This window comes from Chiloscyllium plagiosum, unplaced genomic scaffold, assembly GCF_037043375.1.
Source record: "Chiloscyllium plagiosum isolate Xiang-an unplaced genomic scaffold, Cpla_swu_hap1 HiC_scaffold_1, whole genome shotgun sequence".
NCBI lineage: Eukaryota > Metazoa > Chordata > Chondrichthyes > Orectolobiformes > Hemiscylliidae > Chiloscyllium > Chiloscyllium plagiosum.
The window spans coordinates 165,519,728-165,536,142 of NW_028270139.1; the positions used below are offsets into that span (position 1 = coordinate 165,519,728).

At 55.6% G+C, this 16,415-nt stretch overlaps 1 protein-coding gene across 4 annotated transcripts in view; it reads left to right on the forward strand.

Moving 5' to 3' along the window:
* hspa12b (heat shock protein family A (Hsp70) member 12B) overlaps positions 1-16,415 on the forward strand; it is a 244,674-nt gene that overhangs the window by 10,633 nt on the left and 217,626 nt on the right. For 3 of the 4 annotated variants that reach the window (XM_087992010.1, XM_087992018.1, XM_087992012.1), the window contains 2 exons: positions 5,240-5,340; positions 12,039-12,163. In XM_087992010.1, the coding sequence (XP_087848136.1) occupies positions 5,240-5,340; positions 12,039-12,163 (226 nt within the window). Of the gene's footprint in view, positions 1-5,239; positions 5,341-8,025; positions 8,046-12,038; positions 12,164-16,415 lie in introns of those variants that run through there. The other variant, XM_087992024.1, reaches the window with a different exon arrangement.

A 16,415-nucleotide genomic window follows, 5' to 3' on the forward strand; every position in this document is an offset into this window, starting at 1 on the left:
CACTCACACACACACACATGCACTCACACACACTCACACTCACACACACACACATGCACTCATACGCACACACACGCACTCATACTCACACTCACACACACACTCACACGTACTCACACACACACACATGCACTCACACTCACACACGCACTCACACACTCACACACACACACATATGCACTCATACACACACGCACTCACACACACACTGACACACACACACATTCACACACATGCACCCACACACACACACACTCACACTCACACACACGCACTCACTCACACACACACGCACTCACACTCACACACACACACTCACATTCACACACATGCACTCACACACACACGCACTCACACTCACACACACGCACTCACACACTCACACACACTCACACACACACGCACACACACACTCGCACTCACACTCACACACACATGCACTCACACTTACACACATGTACTCACACACACGCACTCACACTCACACATACGCACTCACACACACATTCAAACACACACACTCACACACGCACTCACACACACACTCACACACACACACTAACACTCACTCACACTCACGCACACGCGCACTCACACACATGCACTCACACACGCACTCAGACTCACACACACATGCACTCACACGCTCACACTCACACATACTCACACACACACATGCACTCACGCTCACACACACACTCACACATATGCACTCACACACACACGCACTCACACTCACACACACACACGCACTCACACTCACACACACGCACACACACACACTCGCACTCACACTCACACACACATGCACTCACACTTACACACACGCACTCACACTCACACACACGCACTTACACACACACGCACTCACACTCACACACACTCACATTCACACACACACTCACACTCACACATACGCACTCACAAACACATTCAAACACACACACTCACACACACACGCACTCACACTCACACTCACACACACTCACACACACACACACACTAACACTCACTCACACTCACGCACACATGCACTCACACTCACACACGCACTCAGACTCACACACACATGCACTCACACTCACACACACACACACACTCACACACATGCACTCACACACACACGCACTCACACACACACACACTCACACTTACACACACATGCGCTCACACACACTCACACACACACTCACACTCACACATACACACTCAAACACACACTCACACGCACTCACACTCACACTCACACACACTCACACTCACACACACACTCACACTCACACACACACTCCCACTCACACACACACTCACACATACTCACACACACACATGCACTCACACACACGCACTCACACTCACACACACATGCACTCACATACACACACTCACACACACTCACACTCACTCACACACACACTCACTCACTCACACACACACACACGCACTCACATACACACACTCACACACACACACATTCACACTCGCACACTCACACTCACTCACTCACACACACGTACTCTCACACACACACGCACTCACATACACACACTCACACACACACATTCACACTCGCACACAAACACACTCACACTCATTCACTCACACACACACGTACTCACACTCGCACACTCACACACACACACTCACACTCGCACACTCACACACACTCACACTCACTCACTCACACACACACGCACTCTCACACACACACGCGCACTCACATACACACACTCACACACACACATTCACACTCGCACACTCACACACACACATACTCGCACACTCACACACACACACTCACACTCGCACACTCACACACACACTCACACTCGCACACTCACACACTCACTCACTCACACACACACACACGCACTCACACACACACACGCACTCACATACACACACTCACACACACACATTCACACTCACACACTCACACACACACATACTCGCACACTCACACTCGCACACACACACACACTCACACTCACTCACACACATGCACTCACACACACACAGACACTCACCCTCACACACACACACACACACAAAGACACTCACAGACACAGACACTCACAGACACACACACACACTCAGTATCGGAGCAGTGTGGTTACATTGCTGTGTTAATGAGTTGAAAGCCCACCGCAGCAGCTGGGGAATTTAAATTCCATTTATTAAATACATCTGGAATTAAAATCCTCAGCTCGGTAATCGTGATCATGAAGCTGCCCTTGAATGCTGTAGGAACTCGAACCTATGGTAAGGAAGGAGATCTGCTCTCCGTAGCTGAGCTGAGCTGTATGTGAGTGCAGACCCACAGTGATGTCAAATCTGTCCTCTGAGGGTCCCGCAGTGTAAAACGGTGACTCACCCGCACGCTCTCAAAGGCAGTTAGACAATGTTGGACCATAGCCAGTGATGTTCACATCCCACACAGACCTAAAACACACTCACACGTACAAATACAGTCAATACAGCCTCACACAGAGAGAGAGAGAGAGAGATTGACAGTGGGGGTGGGGATTAGGGGTGGTTGCCACCCAGAGACTAGCTGCTGCAGATGAATGAGGCCCGAATTAAAGAGCAGGCAGCAGACTGGGAGAATGTGGTTCCCAAGAGGAGACAGTGGGTGCGAGTTATGGAAAGATTCTGGAGTTTGGGAATGTTTACTGATATCCCAGACAATATTCCCCTGGGCCCACGTCTTTTCACTGTGAACAGCCATGATGGAGAGACAGAGAGGGGATGGGGGCAGGGACACACTGCAATACCAGGATTCAAAAACCATCCACAGGACAGAAGGAGCATTTCAAATCCATCTAATTCTTCACAACCCACAGCAAGAGCCAGGACCCTCTCACACACACACCCTCTCTCTCAATAGACAGTGTATGAACTTCTCTCATTCTCCTCTTCTCCCTCTTTTACCTGTTTCTGTTTCTCCTAATCCCTCTCACTCCACCCCCCTTCCTCCCCCTACCTCCTCACTCTCTCTCGTTCACCTCTACGATCCCCCTCCCTATCTGTCGCTGTCTCCTGTGCCTCCCTCTCTCACTCTCTGAACCACTCTCTCCACCTCCACCATGCCCCCACCCCATCTCTTTCTCTCTCTTCCTCTCCCCCTCACTCACATAATCGATCCCTCTTCCCATCGCTCCCCCTCCTCCCCTCTCCCTGACCTCTCCTTCCTCTCCAATCCCCTCACTCCCCAATCTCTTTCTGCCACTCTCCGTGTCTCCCTATCTCCTCTCTCTCTTCCCTGCTTTATCTCATATTCTCCCTCTCCCCTTCTTCCATCTTCCCCACCCCCTCACTTCTCTCTCTCTCTCTCTGTGAATTTCTTCCCACAATCCAAAGATGTGAATGTTAGTTGGATTGGCCATGCTAAATGGCGCATAGTGTTCAGGGATGTGCAGACTAGGTGGGTCAGCCATGGGAAATGCAGGGGTTATGGGGTAAGGGGAGGGTAGGTCTGTGTTGGAGGGTTGGTGTGGATTTGATGGGCTGAATGGCCTGATCCCACACTGTAGGGATTCTATACGACTGGGAGCTGTCATCTAGATCAGATAATACCACACTCCCATCCAGAGACAGGTCTCCAACCACCCGTAATGTCATTGCGGTTTGGATAGACCAATCCAGAGTGAGGATAATTAATTGGGGTAAGGATGGATTTGAGCCAAGGTTGGCAGGAAATGTGACATCTGACCAATGGGCTACCTTCAAAGAGCAACATTGAGAGGGCCAGGGAAGTGAAGGAGACGGTGGCCTGGTGGTATTTTGATAACCTTGAGACCAAAAACTAATGGAGCACGGGGGTTCGAATCCCTCACTGGTTGTGAAATTGAAACTTCATTCACAAACCTGGGATCAAATTGAATGGTCAAAGAAATCAGGGATTGATGATTTTCGTCCATTGTTGCAAAAACTCTTCTGGTTCACTAACACCGTCGAGGGAAGGAAATCTGCTGTCAGTACTTGATCTGGCCTGCACATAGACTCTACACCCAAAGCCAATGATTACTCACTGCCCTCTGGCACAGCTGAACAAATCGCTCAGTTCAAGGGCAACTAGGGACAGGCCACAAATGCCAATGATGTCCCCATGCCAGGGACACAGAAAGCAAGAAAGCCCCATGAAAGGCAAAGGATGGAGGTAGGGGCGAGGGGTGATGGTGAAACAGAGGAGCAGGGAGTGATCATTGGGGAATGCCAGTTGGGTAGTGCAGTTAAGAACAAACCTGAAGAGAAGATTCCAAGGGGAATTGGTAAAAGATCGAAGGGACGCAAAGAGAGTGTGTGTGTGTGTGTGTGTGTGTGTGTGTGTGGTGTGTGTGTGTGTGTGGTGTGTGTGTGTGTGTGTGTGTGTGTGTGTGTGGTGTGTGTGTGTCTCTATGTGTGTGTGTGTGTCTCTATGTGTGTGTGTGTGTGTGGTGTGTGTGTGTGTGTCTCTATGTGTGTGTGTGTGTGTGTGTGTCTCTATGTGTGTGTGTGTGTGTGGTGTGTCTGTGTGTGTGTGTAAAAGGGTTGGCAGCTTAGATGAAAGGGACCTGCAAAGTCTCCTGCAGGCCGTACGAGAGGATGGTAAAGGATGGACTAAAAGGGGCCTGTGGTATTAAAGAGATACATCACATCTGTCTTTGCTAAGGCAGGAGGAGTAACCCCCACCATGGTGACAGAGGAGGAAGCTCAGAAAGGAAAAGGAAGGGCAGGGATTGACTGACTGTCTGTATTTCATGTTGTCAAAGCTCTGACCAGATACATCCAAACATATTGTGAAGGGCTGAATGGCCTCGTGCTGTCCCTGTGTAACAGCCTGGAGGGGCTGAATGGCCTCCTGCTGTTCCTGTGTAACAGCCTGGAGGGGCTGAATGGCCAGCTGTCTCTGTGTAATAGCCTGGAGGGGCTGAATGGCCTCCTGCTGGCCCTGTGTAAAGGCCTGGAGGGCCTGAATGGCCAGCTGTCTCTGTGTAATAGCCTGGAGGGGCTGAATGGCCTCCTGCTGTTCCTGTGTAACAGCCTGGAGGGGCTGAATGGCCTCCTGCTGTTCCTGTGTAACAGCCTGGAGGGGCTGAATGGCCAGCTGTCTCTGTGTAATAGCCTGGAGGGGCTGAATGGCCAGCTGTCTCTGTGTAACAGCCTGGAGGGGCTGAATGGCCTCCTGCTGTCCCAGTGCTGGCAGGGGGACAGTAAAATCTCCATTTCTGTGACATTATTTGTTTTGTTTTGATTCCAGTTGCCGGACGAGACACATCATCGGGACAGCTGGCTGAGATGAGCTCACCGTCCAAACCCGAGAGTTACAGCATCGCCCCCCTCACACCATCCCAGCCCCCGGTACGTAACCTCCTCAATACCCCCCCTCACCCCACCCCAACCCCCGGTACGTAACACCCTCAATACCCCCCCTCACCCCATCCCAGCCCCCGGTATGTAACACCCTCAATACCCCCCCTCACCCCATCCCAGCCCCCGGTACGTAACACCCTCAATACCCCCCCTCACCCCATCCCAGCCCCCGGTATGTAACACCCTCAATACCGCCCCTCACCCCATCCCAGCCCCCGGTATGTAACACCCTCAATACCCCCCCTCACCCCATCCCAGTCCCCGGTACGTAACACCCTCAATACCCCCCCTCACCCCATCCCAGCCCCCGGTACGTAACACCCTCAATACCCCCCCTCACCCCATCCCAGCCCCCGGTACGTAACACCCTCAATACCCCCCCTCACCCCATCCCAGCCCCCGGTACGTAACCTCCTTAATACCCCCCCTCACCCCATCCCAGCCCCCGGTACGTAACACCCTCAATACCCCCCCTCACCCCATCCCAGCCCCCGGTACGTAACACCCTCAATACCCCCCCTCACCCCACCCCAGCCCCCGGTACGTAACCTCCTTAATACCCCCCCTCACCCAATCCCAGCCCCCGGTACGTAACCTCCTCAATACCCCCCCTCACCCCACCCCAACCCCCGGTACGTAACACCCTCAATACCCCCCCTCACCCCATCCCAGCCCCCGGTATGTAACACCCTCAATACCCCCCCTCACCCCATCCCAGCCCCCGGTACGTAACACCCTCAATACCCCCCCTCACCCCATCCCAGCCCCCGGTATGTAACACCCTCAATACCGCCCCTCACCCCATCCCAGCCCCCGGTATGTAACACCCTCAATACCCCCCCTCACCCCATCCCAGCCCCCGGTACGTAACACCCTCAATACCCCCCCTCACCCCATCCCAGCCCCCGGTACGTAACACCCTCAATACCCCCCCTCACCCCATCCCAGCCCCCGGTACGTAACACCCTCAATACCCCCCCTCACCCCATCCCAGCCCCCGGTACGTAACCTCCTTAATACCCCCCCTCACCCCATCCCAGCCCCCGGTACGTAACACCCTCAATACCCCCCCTCACCCCATCCCAGCCCCCGGTACGTAACACCCTCAATACCCCCCCTCACCCCACCCCAGCCCCCGGTACGTAACCTCCTTAATACCCCCCCTCACCCCATCCCAGCCCCCGGTACGTAACACCCTCAATACCCCCCCTCACCCCATCCCAGCCCCCGGTACGTAACCTCCTTAATACCCCCCCTCACCCCATCCCAGCCCCCGGTACGTAACACCCTCAATACCCCCCCTCACCCCACCCCAGCCCCCGGTACGTAACCTCCTTAATACCCCCCCTCACCCCACCCCAGCCCCCGGTACGTAACCTCCTTAATACCCCCCCTCACCCCATCCCAGCCCCCGGTACATAACACCCTCAATACCCCCCCTCATCCCATCCCAGCCCCCGGTACGTAACCTCCTTAATACCCCCCCTCACCCCATCCCAGCCCCCGGTACGTAACACCCTCAATACCCCCCCTCACCCCACCCCAGCCCCCGGTACGTAACCTCCTTAATACCCCCCCTCACCCCATCCCAGCCCCCGGTACGTAACCTCCTTAATAACCCCCTCACCCCACCCCAGCCCCCGGTAAGTAACCTCCTTAATACCCCCCCTCACCCCATCCCAGCCCCCGGTACGTAACACCCTCAATACCCCCCCTCAACCCACCCCAGCCCCCGGTACGTAACACCCTCAATACCCCCCCTCACCCCACCCCAGCCCCCGGTATGTAACACCCTCAATACCCCCCCTCACCCCATCCCAGCCCCCGGTATGTAACACCCTCAATACCCCCCCTCACCCCATCCCAGCCCCCAGTACGTAACCCCCCCCCCTCACCCAATCCCAGCCCCCGGTACGTAACACCCTCAATACCCCCCCTCACCCAATCCCAGCCCCCGGTACGTAACACCCTCAATACCCCCCCTCACACCATCCCAGCCCCCGGTACGTAACACCCTCAATACCCCCCCTCACCCAATCCCAGCCCCCGGTACGTAACACCCTCAATACCCCCCCTCACACCATCCCAGCCCCCGGTGCGTAACACCCTCAATACCCCCCCTCACCCCATCCCAGCCCCCGGTACGTAACCTCCTTAATACCCCCCCTCACCCCATCCCAGCCCCCGGTACGTAACACCCTCAATACCCCCCCACACCCAATCCCAGCCCCCGGTACGTAACACCCTCAATACCCCCCCTCACCCAATCCCAGCCCCCGGTACGTAACACCCTCAATACCCCCCCTCACCCAATCACAGCCCCCGGTACGTAACACCCTCAATACCCCCCCTCACCCAGTCCCAGCCCCCGGTACGTAACACCCTCAATACCCCCCCTCATCCCACCCCAGCCCCCGGTATGTAACACCCTCAATACCCCCCCTCACCCCACCCCAGCCCCCGGTACGTAACACCCTCAATACCCCCCCTCACCCAATCCCAGCCCCCGGTATGTAACACCCTCAATACCCCCCCTCACCCCATCCCAGCCCCCGGTACGTAACACCCTCAATACCCCCCCTCACACCATCCCAGCCCCCGGTACGTAACACCCTCAATACCCCCCCTCACCCAATCCCAGCCCCCGGTACGTAACACCCTCAATACCCCCCCTCACACCATCCCAGCCCCCGGTACGTAACACCCTCAATACCCCCCCTCACCCCATCCCAGCCCCCGGTACGTAACCTCCTTAATACCCCCCCTCACCCCATCCCAGCCCCCGGTACGTAACCTCCTTAATACCCCCCCTCACCCCATCCCAGCCCCCGGTACGAAACACCCTCAATACCCCCCCTCACCCCATCCCAGCCCCCGGTACGTAACCTCCTTAATACCCCCCCTCACCCCATCCCAGCCCCCGGTACGTAACACCCTCAATACCCCCCCTCACCCCATCCCAGCCCCCGGTACGTAACCTCCTTAATACCCCCCCTCACCCCATCCCAGCCCCCGGTACATAACCTCCTTAATACCCCCCCTCACCCCACCCCAGCCCCCGGTACGTAACACCCTCAATACCCCCCCTCACCCCATCCCAGCCCCCGGTACGTAACACCCTCAATACCCCCCCTCACCCCACCCCAGCCCCCGGTACGTAACCTCCTTAATACCCCCCCTCACCCCACCCCAGCCCCCGGTACGTAACCTCCTTAATAACCCCCTCACCCCATCCCAGCCCCCGGTACGTAACACCCTCAATACCCCCCCTCACCCCATCCCAGCCCCCGGTACGTAACCTCCTTAATACCCCCCCTCACCCCACCCCAGCCCCCGGTACGTAACCTCCTTAATACCCCCCCTCACCCCACCCCAGCCCCCGGTACGTAACACCCTCAATACCCCCTCTCACCCCACCCCAGCCCCCGGTACGTAACCTCCTTAATACCCCCCCTCACCCAATCCCAGCCCCCGGTACGTAACCTCCTTAATACTCCCCCTCACCCCATCCCAGCCCCCGGTACGTAACCTCCTTAATACCCCCCCTCACCCCATCCCAGCCCCCGGTACGTAACCTCCTTAATACTCCCCCTCACCCCACCCCAGCCCCCGGTACGTAACACCCTCAATACCCCCCCTCACCCCATCCCAGCCCCCGGTACGTAACCTCCTTAATACCCCCCTCACCCCATCCCAGCCCCCGGTACGTAACCTCCTTAATACCCCCCCTCACCCCACCCCAGCCCCTGGTACGTAACCTCCTTAATACCCCCCCTCACCCCATCCCAGCCCCCGGTACGTAACCTCCTTAATACCCCCCCTCACCCCATCCCAGCCCCCGGTACGTAACCTCCTTAATACCCCCCCTCACCCCATCCCAGCCCCCGGTACGTAACCTCCTTAATACCCCCCCTCACCCCATCCCAGCCCCCGGTACGTAACCTCCTTAATACCCCCCCTCACCCCATCCCAGCCCCTGGTACATAACCTCCTTAATACTCCCCCTCACCCCATCCCAGCCCCCGGTACGTAACCCCCCCCCCCTCACCGTCCAAACCCGAGAGTTACAGCATCGCCCCTCACCCCCAAACCAGCCCTTACTATGTAACCCCCATCACCCCCACCCCCTCACCCTATCCCAGTCTAAGGTAAGTAACTCCCCTTCCTCCCCCCCATCCAATCCCAATCCCCGGTAAGTAACTCCCCCCTTTACGCCATCCCAGTCTCTGGAATATCATTCCCCGATTATGCCCCATCCCAGTCTCTACAATGTGACTCCCCTCACCCCACCCCAGTCTCTGGGATGTCACTCCCAATGACTGTGAAACCGCAGTGGTGGTCTGGGAGAGGTAACCCCGCTCTCAGGGATGCTGGCACCGAAGCCTCATTCTCTAAACGTTACTGACAGTGCACTCCGTTAGCCAGGGCAGGATGTTAAAGTTCCAGCATTGTGAAGGGAGATTTCACCGAGAACTGCTCAGCAATGGGGTGGGGTTCTGAGAAACCGTCTCCTGCTCGATGCTAGGAAGGGCTTCTCATGATGTAGTGCAGTGTGGCTGGACTCTGGACTGACAGGTTCAACCCCCACTCACCCTCCCAATGTCCTTCGAGACCACTGAACCTCGAAGGCTGCTTTAATGTTCCTCTGGCTGTGGCTCATTTGCTCGCACCCACATCCCACGATCCATGTTCCGGGAATCACAAGATGGGAGAAGGAGACCGTTTTATCCATCAGGGCTGCACTGCCTGTCATGGTGAGCTCTCTGGCTTGCTCCCACAGTCCTACCCTCTCCCAGTAGCCCAGCACAATCTTTCTTTTCAGATAACAGACTAATTCCCTCCCCGATGATCTCACTGACTCTGCCTCCCACCACACTCCCAGGCAGTGCAATCCACACCCTAACTCCCCACTGAATAAAGAAAACGTTTCTCATTACATTTAGCGTCATAGAGATGTACAGCATGGAAACAGACCCTTGGGTCCAACCCGTCCATGCCGACCAGATATCCCAACCCAATCTAGTCCCACCTGCCAGCACCCGGCCCATATCCCTCCAAACCCTTCCTATTCATATACCCATCCAAATGCCTCTTAAATATTGCAATTGTACCAACCTCCACCACTTCCTCTGGCAGCTCATTCCATACACGTACCACCCTCTGTGTGAAAAAGTTGCCCCTTAGGTCTCTTTTATGTCTTTCCCCTCACCCTAAACCTATACCCTCTAGTTCAGGACTCCCGGACCCCAGGGAAAAGACTTTGCCTATTTGTCCTATCCATGCCCCTCGTAATTTTGTAAACCTCAATAAGGTCACCCCTCAGCCTCCGACGCTCCAGGGAAAACAGCCCCAGCCTGTTCAGCCTCTCCCTGTAGCTCAGATCCTCCAACATCCTTGTAAATCTTCTCTGAACCCTTTCAAGTTTCACAACATCTTTCTGATAGGAAGGAGACCAGAATTGCACGCAATATTCCAACAGTGGCCTAACCAATGTCCTGTACAGCTGCAACATGACCTCCCAACCCTGGGGTGGGTGGGGTAGGGTGGGTAGGGTGGGGTGGGGTGGGGTGGGCGGGGTGGGTAGGGTGAGGTGGGGTGGGGTGGGCGGGGTGGGTGGGGTGGGTGGGGTAGGGTGGGCGGGGACGGTGGGGTGGGTGGTTTAGGGTGGGGTAGTGCGGGGGATGGGGTGGGGTAGGGTGGGGTGGGTGTGGTGGGCAGGGTGAGTGGGGTAGAGTGGGGGAGGGTGGGGTGGGCAGGGTGGGTGGGGTGGGGTGGGGTGGGGTGTGCAGGGTGGGTGGGGTGGGGTGGGGTGGGGTGGGCAGGGTGGGTGGGGTGGGGTGGGGTGGGGTGTGCAGGGTGGGTGGGGTGGGGTGGGGTGGGGTGGGCAGGGTGGGTGGGGTGGGGTGGGCGGGGTAGGGTAGGGTGAGTGGGGAAGGTGGGGTGGGCCGGGTGGGTGGGGTGGGCAGAGTGGGCAGGGTGGGTGTGGTGGGGTGGGTGGGGTGGGCAGGGTGGGCAGGGTGGGGTGGGCAGGGTGGGCGGGGTGAGTGGGGTGGGCGGGGTGGGCGGGGTAGGGTAGGGTGAGTGGGGTGGGCGGGGTGGGCAGGGTGGGTGGGGTGGGGCGGGCGGGGTAGGGTAGAGTGAGTGGGGTGGGCGGGGTGGGTGGGGTGGGGTGGGCAGGGTGGGCGGGGTGAGTGGGGTGGGTGGGGTGGGCGGGGTAGGGTAGGGTGAGTGGGGTGGGCGGGGTGGGCAGGGTGGGTGGGGTGGGGTGGGCGGGGTAGGGTAGGGTGAGTGGGGAAGGTGGGGTGGGGTGGGCAGGGTGGGTGGGGTGGGGCGGGCAGGGTGGGCGGGGTGAGTGGGGTGGGAGTGGGGGAGGGTGGGCGGGGTGGGTGGGGTGGGAGTGGAGAGGATCCATGAATTATGATGAAGGAGTGCGGAGAGCCGTTCCTCTCCCTGTTCTTGGTCAATGTTTACCTTTCAATCAACACGAAGAGGAAACAGCTGAGTTGCCTTAAATGTGCTGTTTGTGGGATCTTGCTGTGTGTGGGCTGCTGTTCCAGCAGGTGATGACATTTTGTTGGCTGTATAAATGTGTTGGGGCGGGTACTCTGTCATTCACAGCTGCCCCCCACCCCCCCACCAGCGATGCCAGGACTGCCCCCTGACCCATCCCTGATTGTGTTTTGCAGAGATCCCTTGGCACGGTGCCACGGTTTCGGCCGTTCAGGGTGGTGGTGGCTATCGACTTCGGCACCACAGCCAGTGGCTACGCATTTAGTCTGGTACAGGACCCTGAAACTATCCACATGATGAGGTAGGTCCGGCCTTCTGTGGCTTTCACATAGCACCCATCCCTAATTACCCCAGAGGGGCTGGTGATGAGCTGCCTTCACATAGCGCCCATCCCTAATTACCCCAGAGGGACTGGTGACGAGCTGCCTTCACATAGCACCCATCCCTAATTACCCCAGAGGGGCTGGTGATGAGCTGCCTTCACATAGTGCCCATCCCTAATTACCCCAGAGGAGCTGGTGATGAGCTGCCTTCACATAGCACCCATCCCTAATTACCCCAGAGGAGCTGGTGATGAGCTGCCTTCACATAGCACCCATCCCTAATTACCCCAGAGGGGCTAGTGATGAGCTGCCTTCACATAGCACCCATCCCTAATTACCCCAGAGGGACTGGTGACGAGCTGCCTTCACATAGCACCCATCCCTAATTACCCCAGAGGGGCTGGTGATGAGCTGCCTTCACATAGCGCCCATCCCTAATTACCCCAGAGGAGCTGGTGATGAGCTGCCTTCACATAGCACCCATCCCTAATTACCCCAGAGGGGCTGGTGATGAACTGCCTTCATATAGCACCCATCCCTAATTACCCCAGAGGGACTAGTGATGAGCTGCCTTCACATAGCACCCATCCCTAATTACCCCAGAGAGACTGGTGATGAGCTGCCTTCACATAGCACCCATCCCTAAATACCCCAGAGAGACTGGTGATGAGCTGCCTTCACATAGCGCCCATCCCTAATTACCCCAGAGTGGCTGGTGACGAGCTGCCTTCACATAGCACCCATCCCTAATTACCCCAGAGAGACTGGTGATGAGCTGCCTTCACATAGCACCCATCCCTAATTACCCCAGAGAGCCTGGTGATGAGCTGCCTTCATATAGCACCCATCCCTAATTACCCCAGAGGGGCTGGTGATGAGCTGCCTTCACATAGCGCCCATCCCTAATTACCCCAGAGTGGCTGATGACGAGCTGCCTTCACATAGCACCCATCCCTAATTACCCCAGAGAGACTGGTGATGAGCTGCCTTCACATAGCACCCATCCCTAATTACCCCAGAGAGCCTGGTGATGAGCTGCCTTCATATAGCACCCATCCCTAATTACCCCAGATGGACTGGTGATGAGCTGCCTTCACATAGCGCCCATCCCTAATTACCCCAGAGTGGCTGGTGACGAGCTGCCTTCACATAGCACCATCCCTAATTACCCCAGAGTGGCTGGTGATGAGCTGCCTTCATATAGCACCCATCCCTAATTACCCCAGAGGGACTGGTGATGAGCTGCCTTCACATAGCGCCCATCCCCAATTACCCCAGAGGGACTGGTGATGAGCTGCCTTCACATAGCGCCCATCCCTAATTACCCCAGAGTGGCTGGTGACGAGCTGCCTTCACATAGCACCCATCCCTAATTACCCCAGAGAGACTGGTGATGAGCTGCCTTCACATAGCACCCATCCCTAATTACCCCAGAGAGCCTGGTGATGAGCTGCCTTCATATAGCACCCATCCCTAATTACCCCAGAGGGGCTGGTGATGAGCTGCCTTCACATAGCGCCCATCCCTAATTACCCCAGAGTGGCTGATGACGAGCTGCCTTCACATAGCACCCATCCCTAATTACCCCAGAGAGACTGGTGATGAGCTGCCTTCACATAGCACCCATCCCTAATTACCCCAGAGAGCCTGGTGATGAGCTGCCTTCATATAGCACCCATCCCTAATTACCCCAGATGGACTGGTGACGAGCTGCCTTCACATAGCGCCCATCCCTAATTACCCCAGATGGACTGGTGATGAGCTGCCTTCACATAGCGCCCATCCCTAATTACCCCAGAGTGGCTGGTGACGAGCTGCCTTCACATAGCACCATCCCTAATTACCCCAGAGTGGCTGGTGATGAGCTGCCTTCATATAGCACCCATCCCTAATTACCCCAGAGGGACTGGTGATGAGCTGCCTTCACATAGCGCCCATCCCCAATTACCCCAGAGGGACTGGTGACGAGCTGCCTTCACATAGCGCCCATCCCTAATTACCCCAGAGGGACTGGTGACGAGCTGCCTTCACATAGCACCCATCCCTAATTACCCCAGAGGGACTGGTGACGAGCTGCCTTCACATAGCACCCATCCCCAATTACCCCAGAGGGACTGGTGACGAGCTGCCTTCACATAGCGCCCATCCCTAATTACCCCAGAGGGACTGGTGATGAGTTACTTCCTTCTGAAATTTTTTGATCTTGGACTAATCAGGACAGAATGCAAGAATGCCAATTTTTATACAGTCACACTGTTTACACAGCTGTGGGAGAAAGGCTGCTGACTGGCTGTGGCACGGTGAGGCTGCTGAACTGTGGTAATCTCACGGAGCTCTGGGGGCCTCAGTCCATTTCGTACCTGGTCCCTGATTAATCTGGAAATGGATCTGGGAATCTCTGTGCTGGTGACCCTGAAACTATCGTCAACTGGCAAAACAAAACCAACTGCTTCATTAATGTCCTCTGCAATGGTTCAAGATGGCATGATGGCACAGTGGTTAGCACTGCAGCCTCACAGCGCCAGAGACCCGGGTTCAATTCCCACCTCAGGCGACTGACTGTGTGGAGTTTGCACATTCTCCCCGTGTCTGCGTGTGTTTCCTCCGGGTGCTCCGGTTTCCTCCCACAGTCCAAAGATGTGCAGCTTAGATGAATTGGCCATGCTAAATTGCCCGTAGTGTTAGGTGTAGGGAATGGGTCTGGGTGGGTTGCTCTTCGGAGGGTCGGTGTGGACTTGTTGGGCCGAAGGGCCTGTTTCCATACTGTAAGTAATCGAAATCATCTACCATCTTCTCAGGGGCAACTAGGGATGGGCAGGAACTAGCAACGCCCATGCCCCTCGAATGAATGCTAAAGAAATAGTTGTCCAGTTGTAAGATTGGCAGCTTGGGTCAACAAAAAATACCCCTCACTGTATCGCTTTTACACTCAGAGGGAATTAAAGTCCACAAAGGCTGTCTTGATCAAAACCAACCACCCAATGGATCTAATTCTCATTGTCCTAACTATCTTCATTCCAGGCCTCACTCTCTAGGCTGGCCTTTGTTGTCCATCATTAATTGCCCCTTGAACTGATTGACTGTCTCAGAGGGTTGCCCAACCTGCTGTGGGGCTGCAGACACATGTAGACCTGACTGGGTAAAGATGGCAGTTTTCTGCCCTGAAGTGAACTAGACGGGGGAATTGACGAAGATCCAGTGGTTTTGTAGCGACTGTCTCTGAGATATCATCTCTGAAAGCTCTGATAGGATTTGAACTCTCCTGCAAGTAGACAGGATAGTGAAGAAGGCGTTTGGTATGCTTTCCTTTATTGGTCAGAGTATTGAGTACAGGAGTTGGGAGGTCATGTTGCGGCTGTACAGGACATTGGTTAGGCCACTGTTGGAATATTGCGTGCAATTCTGGTCTCCTTCCTATCAGAAAGATGTTGTGAAACTTGAAAGGGTTCAGAAAAGATTTACAAGGATGTTGGAGGATCTGAGCTACAGGGAGAGGCTGAACAGGCTGGGGCTGTTTTCTCTGGACCATCGGAGGCTGAGGGGTGACCTTATTGAGGTTTACAAAATTTTGAGGGGCATGGATAGGATAAATAGACAAAGTCTTTTCCCTGGGGTCGGGGAGTCCAGAACTAGAGGGTATAGGTTTAGGGTGAGAGGGGAAAGATATAAAAGAGACCTAAGAGACAACTTTTTTACGCAGAGGGTGGTACGTGTATGAAATGAGCTGCCAGAGGATGTGGTGGAGGCTGGTACAATTGCAACATTTAAAAGGCATCTGGATGGGTATATGAATAGGAAGGGTTTGGAGGGATATGGGCCGGGTGCTGGCAGGTGGGACTAGATTAGGTTGTAGGTTTGCTTGCTGAGCTGGAAGGTTCATTTCCAGATGTTTCGTCACCCTACTAGGTACCATCTTCAGTGGGCCTCAGGCGAAGCACTACTGATAATTCCTGCTTTCTATTTATATGTTTGGGTTTCTTTGGGTTGGTGATGTCATTTCCTGTGATGATGTTATTTCCTGTGGTGAAGTCACTTTCTGTTCTTTTTCTCAGGGGGTAGTAGATGGGGTCTAACTTGATGTGTTTATTGATAGAGTTCCAGTTGGGAATGCCATGCTTCGAGGAATTCCTGTGTATGTCTCTGTTTGGTTTGTCCTAAGATGGATGTATTGTCCCAGTCGAAATGGTGTCCTTCCTTATCTGTATCTAAGGATACTAGTGAGTGAGGGTC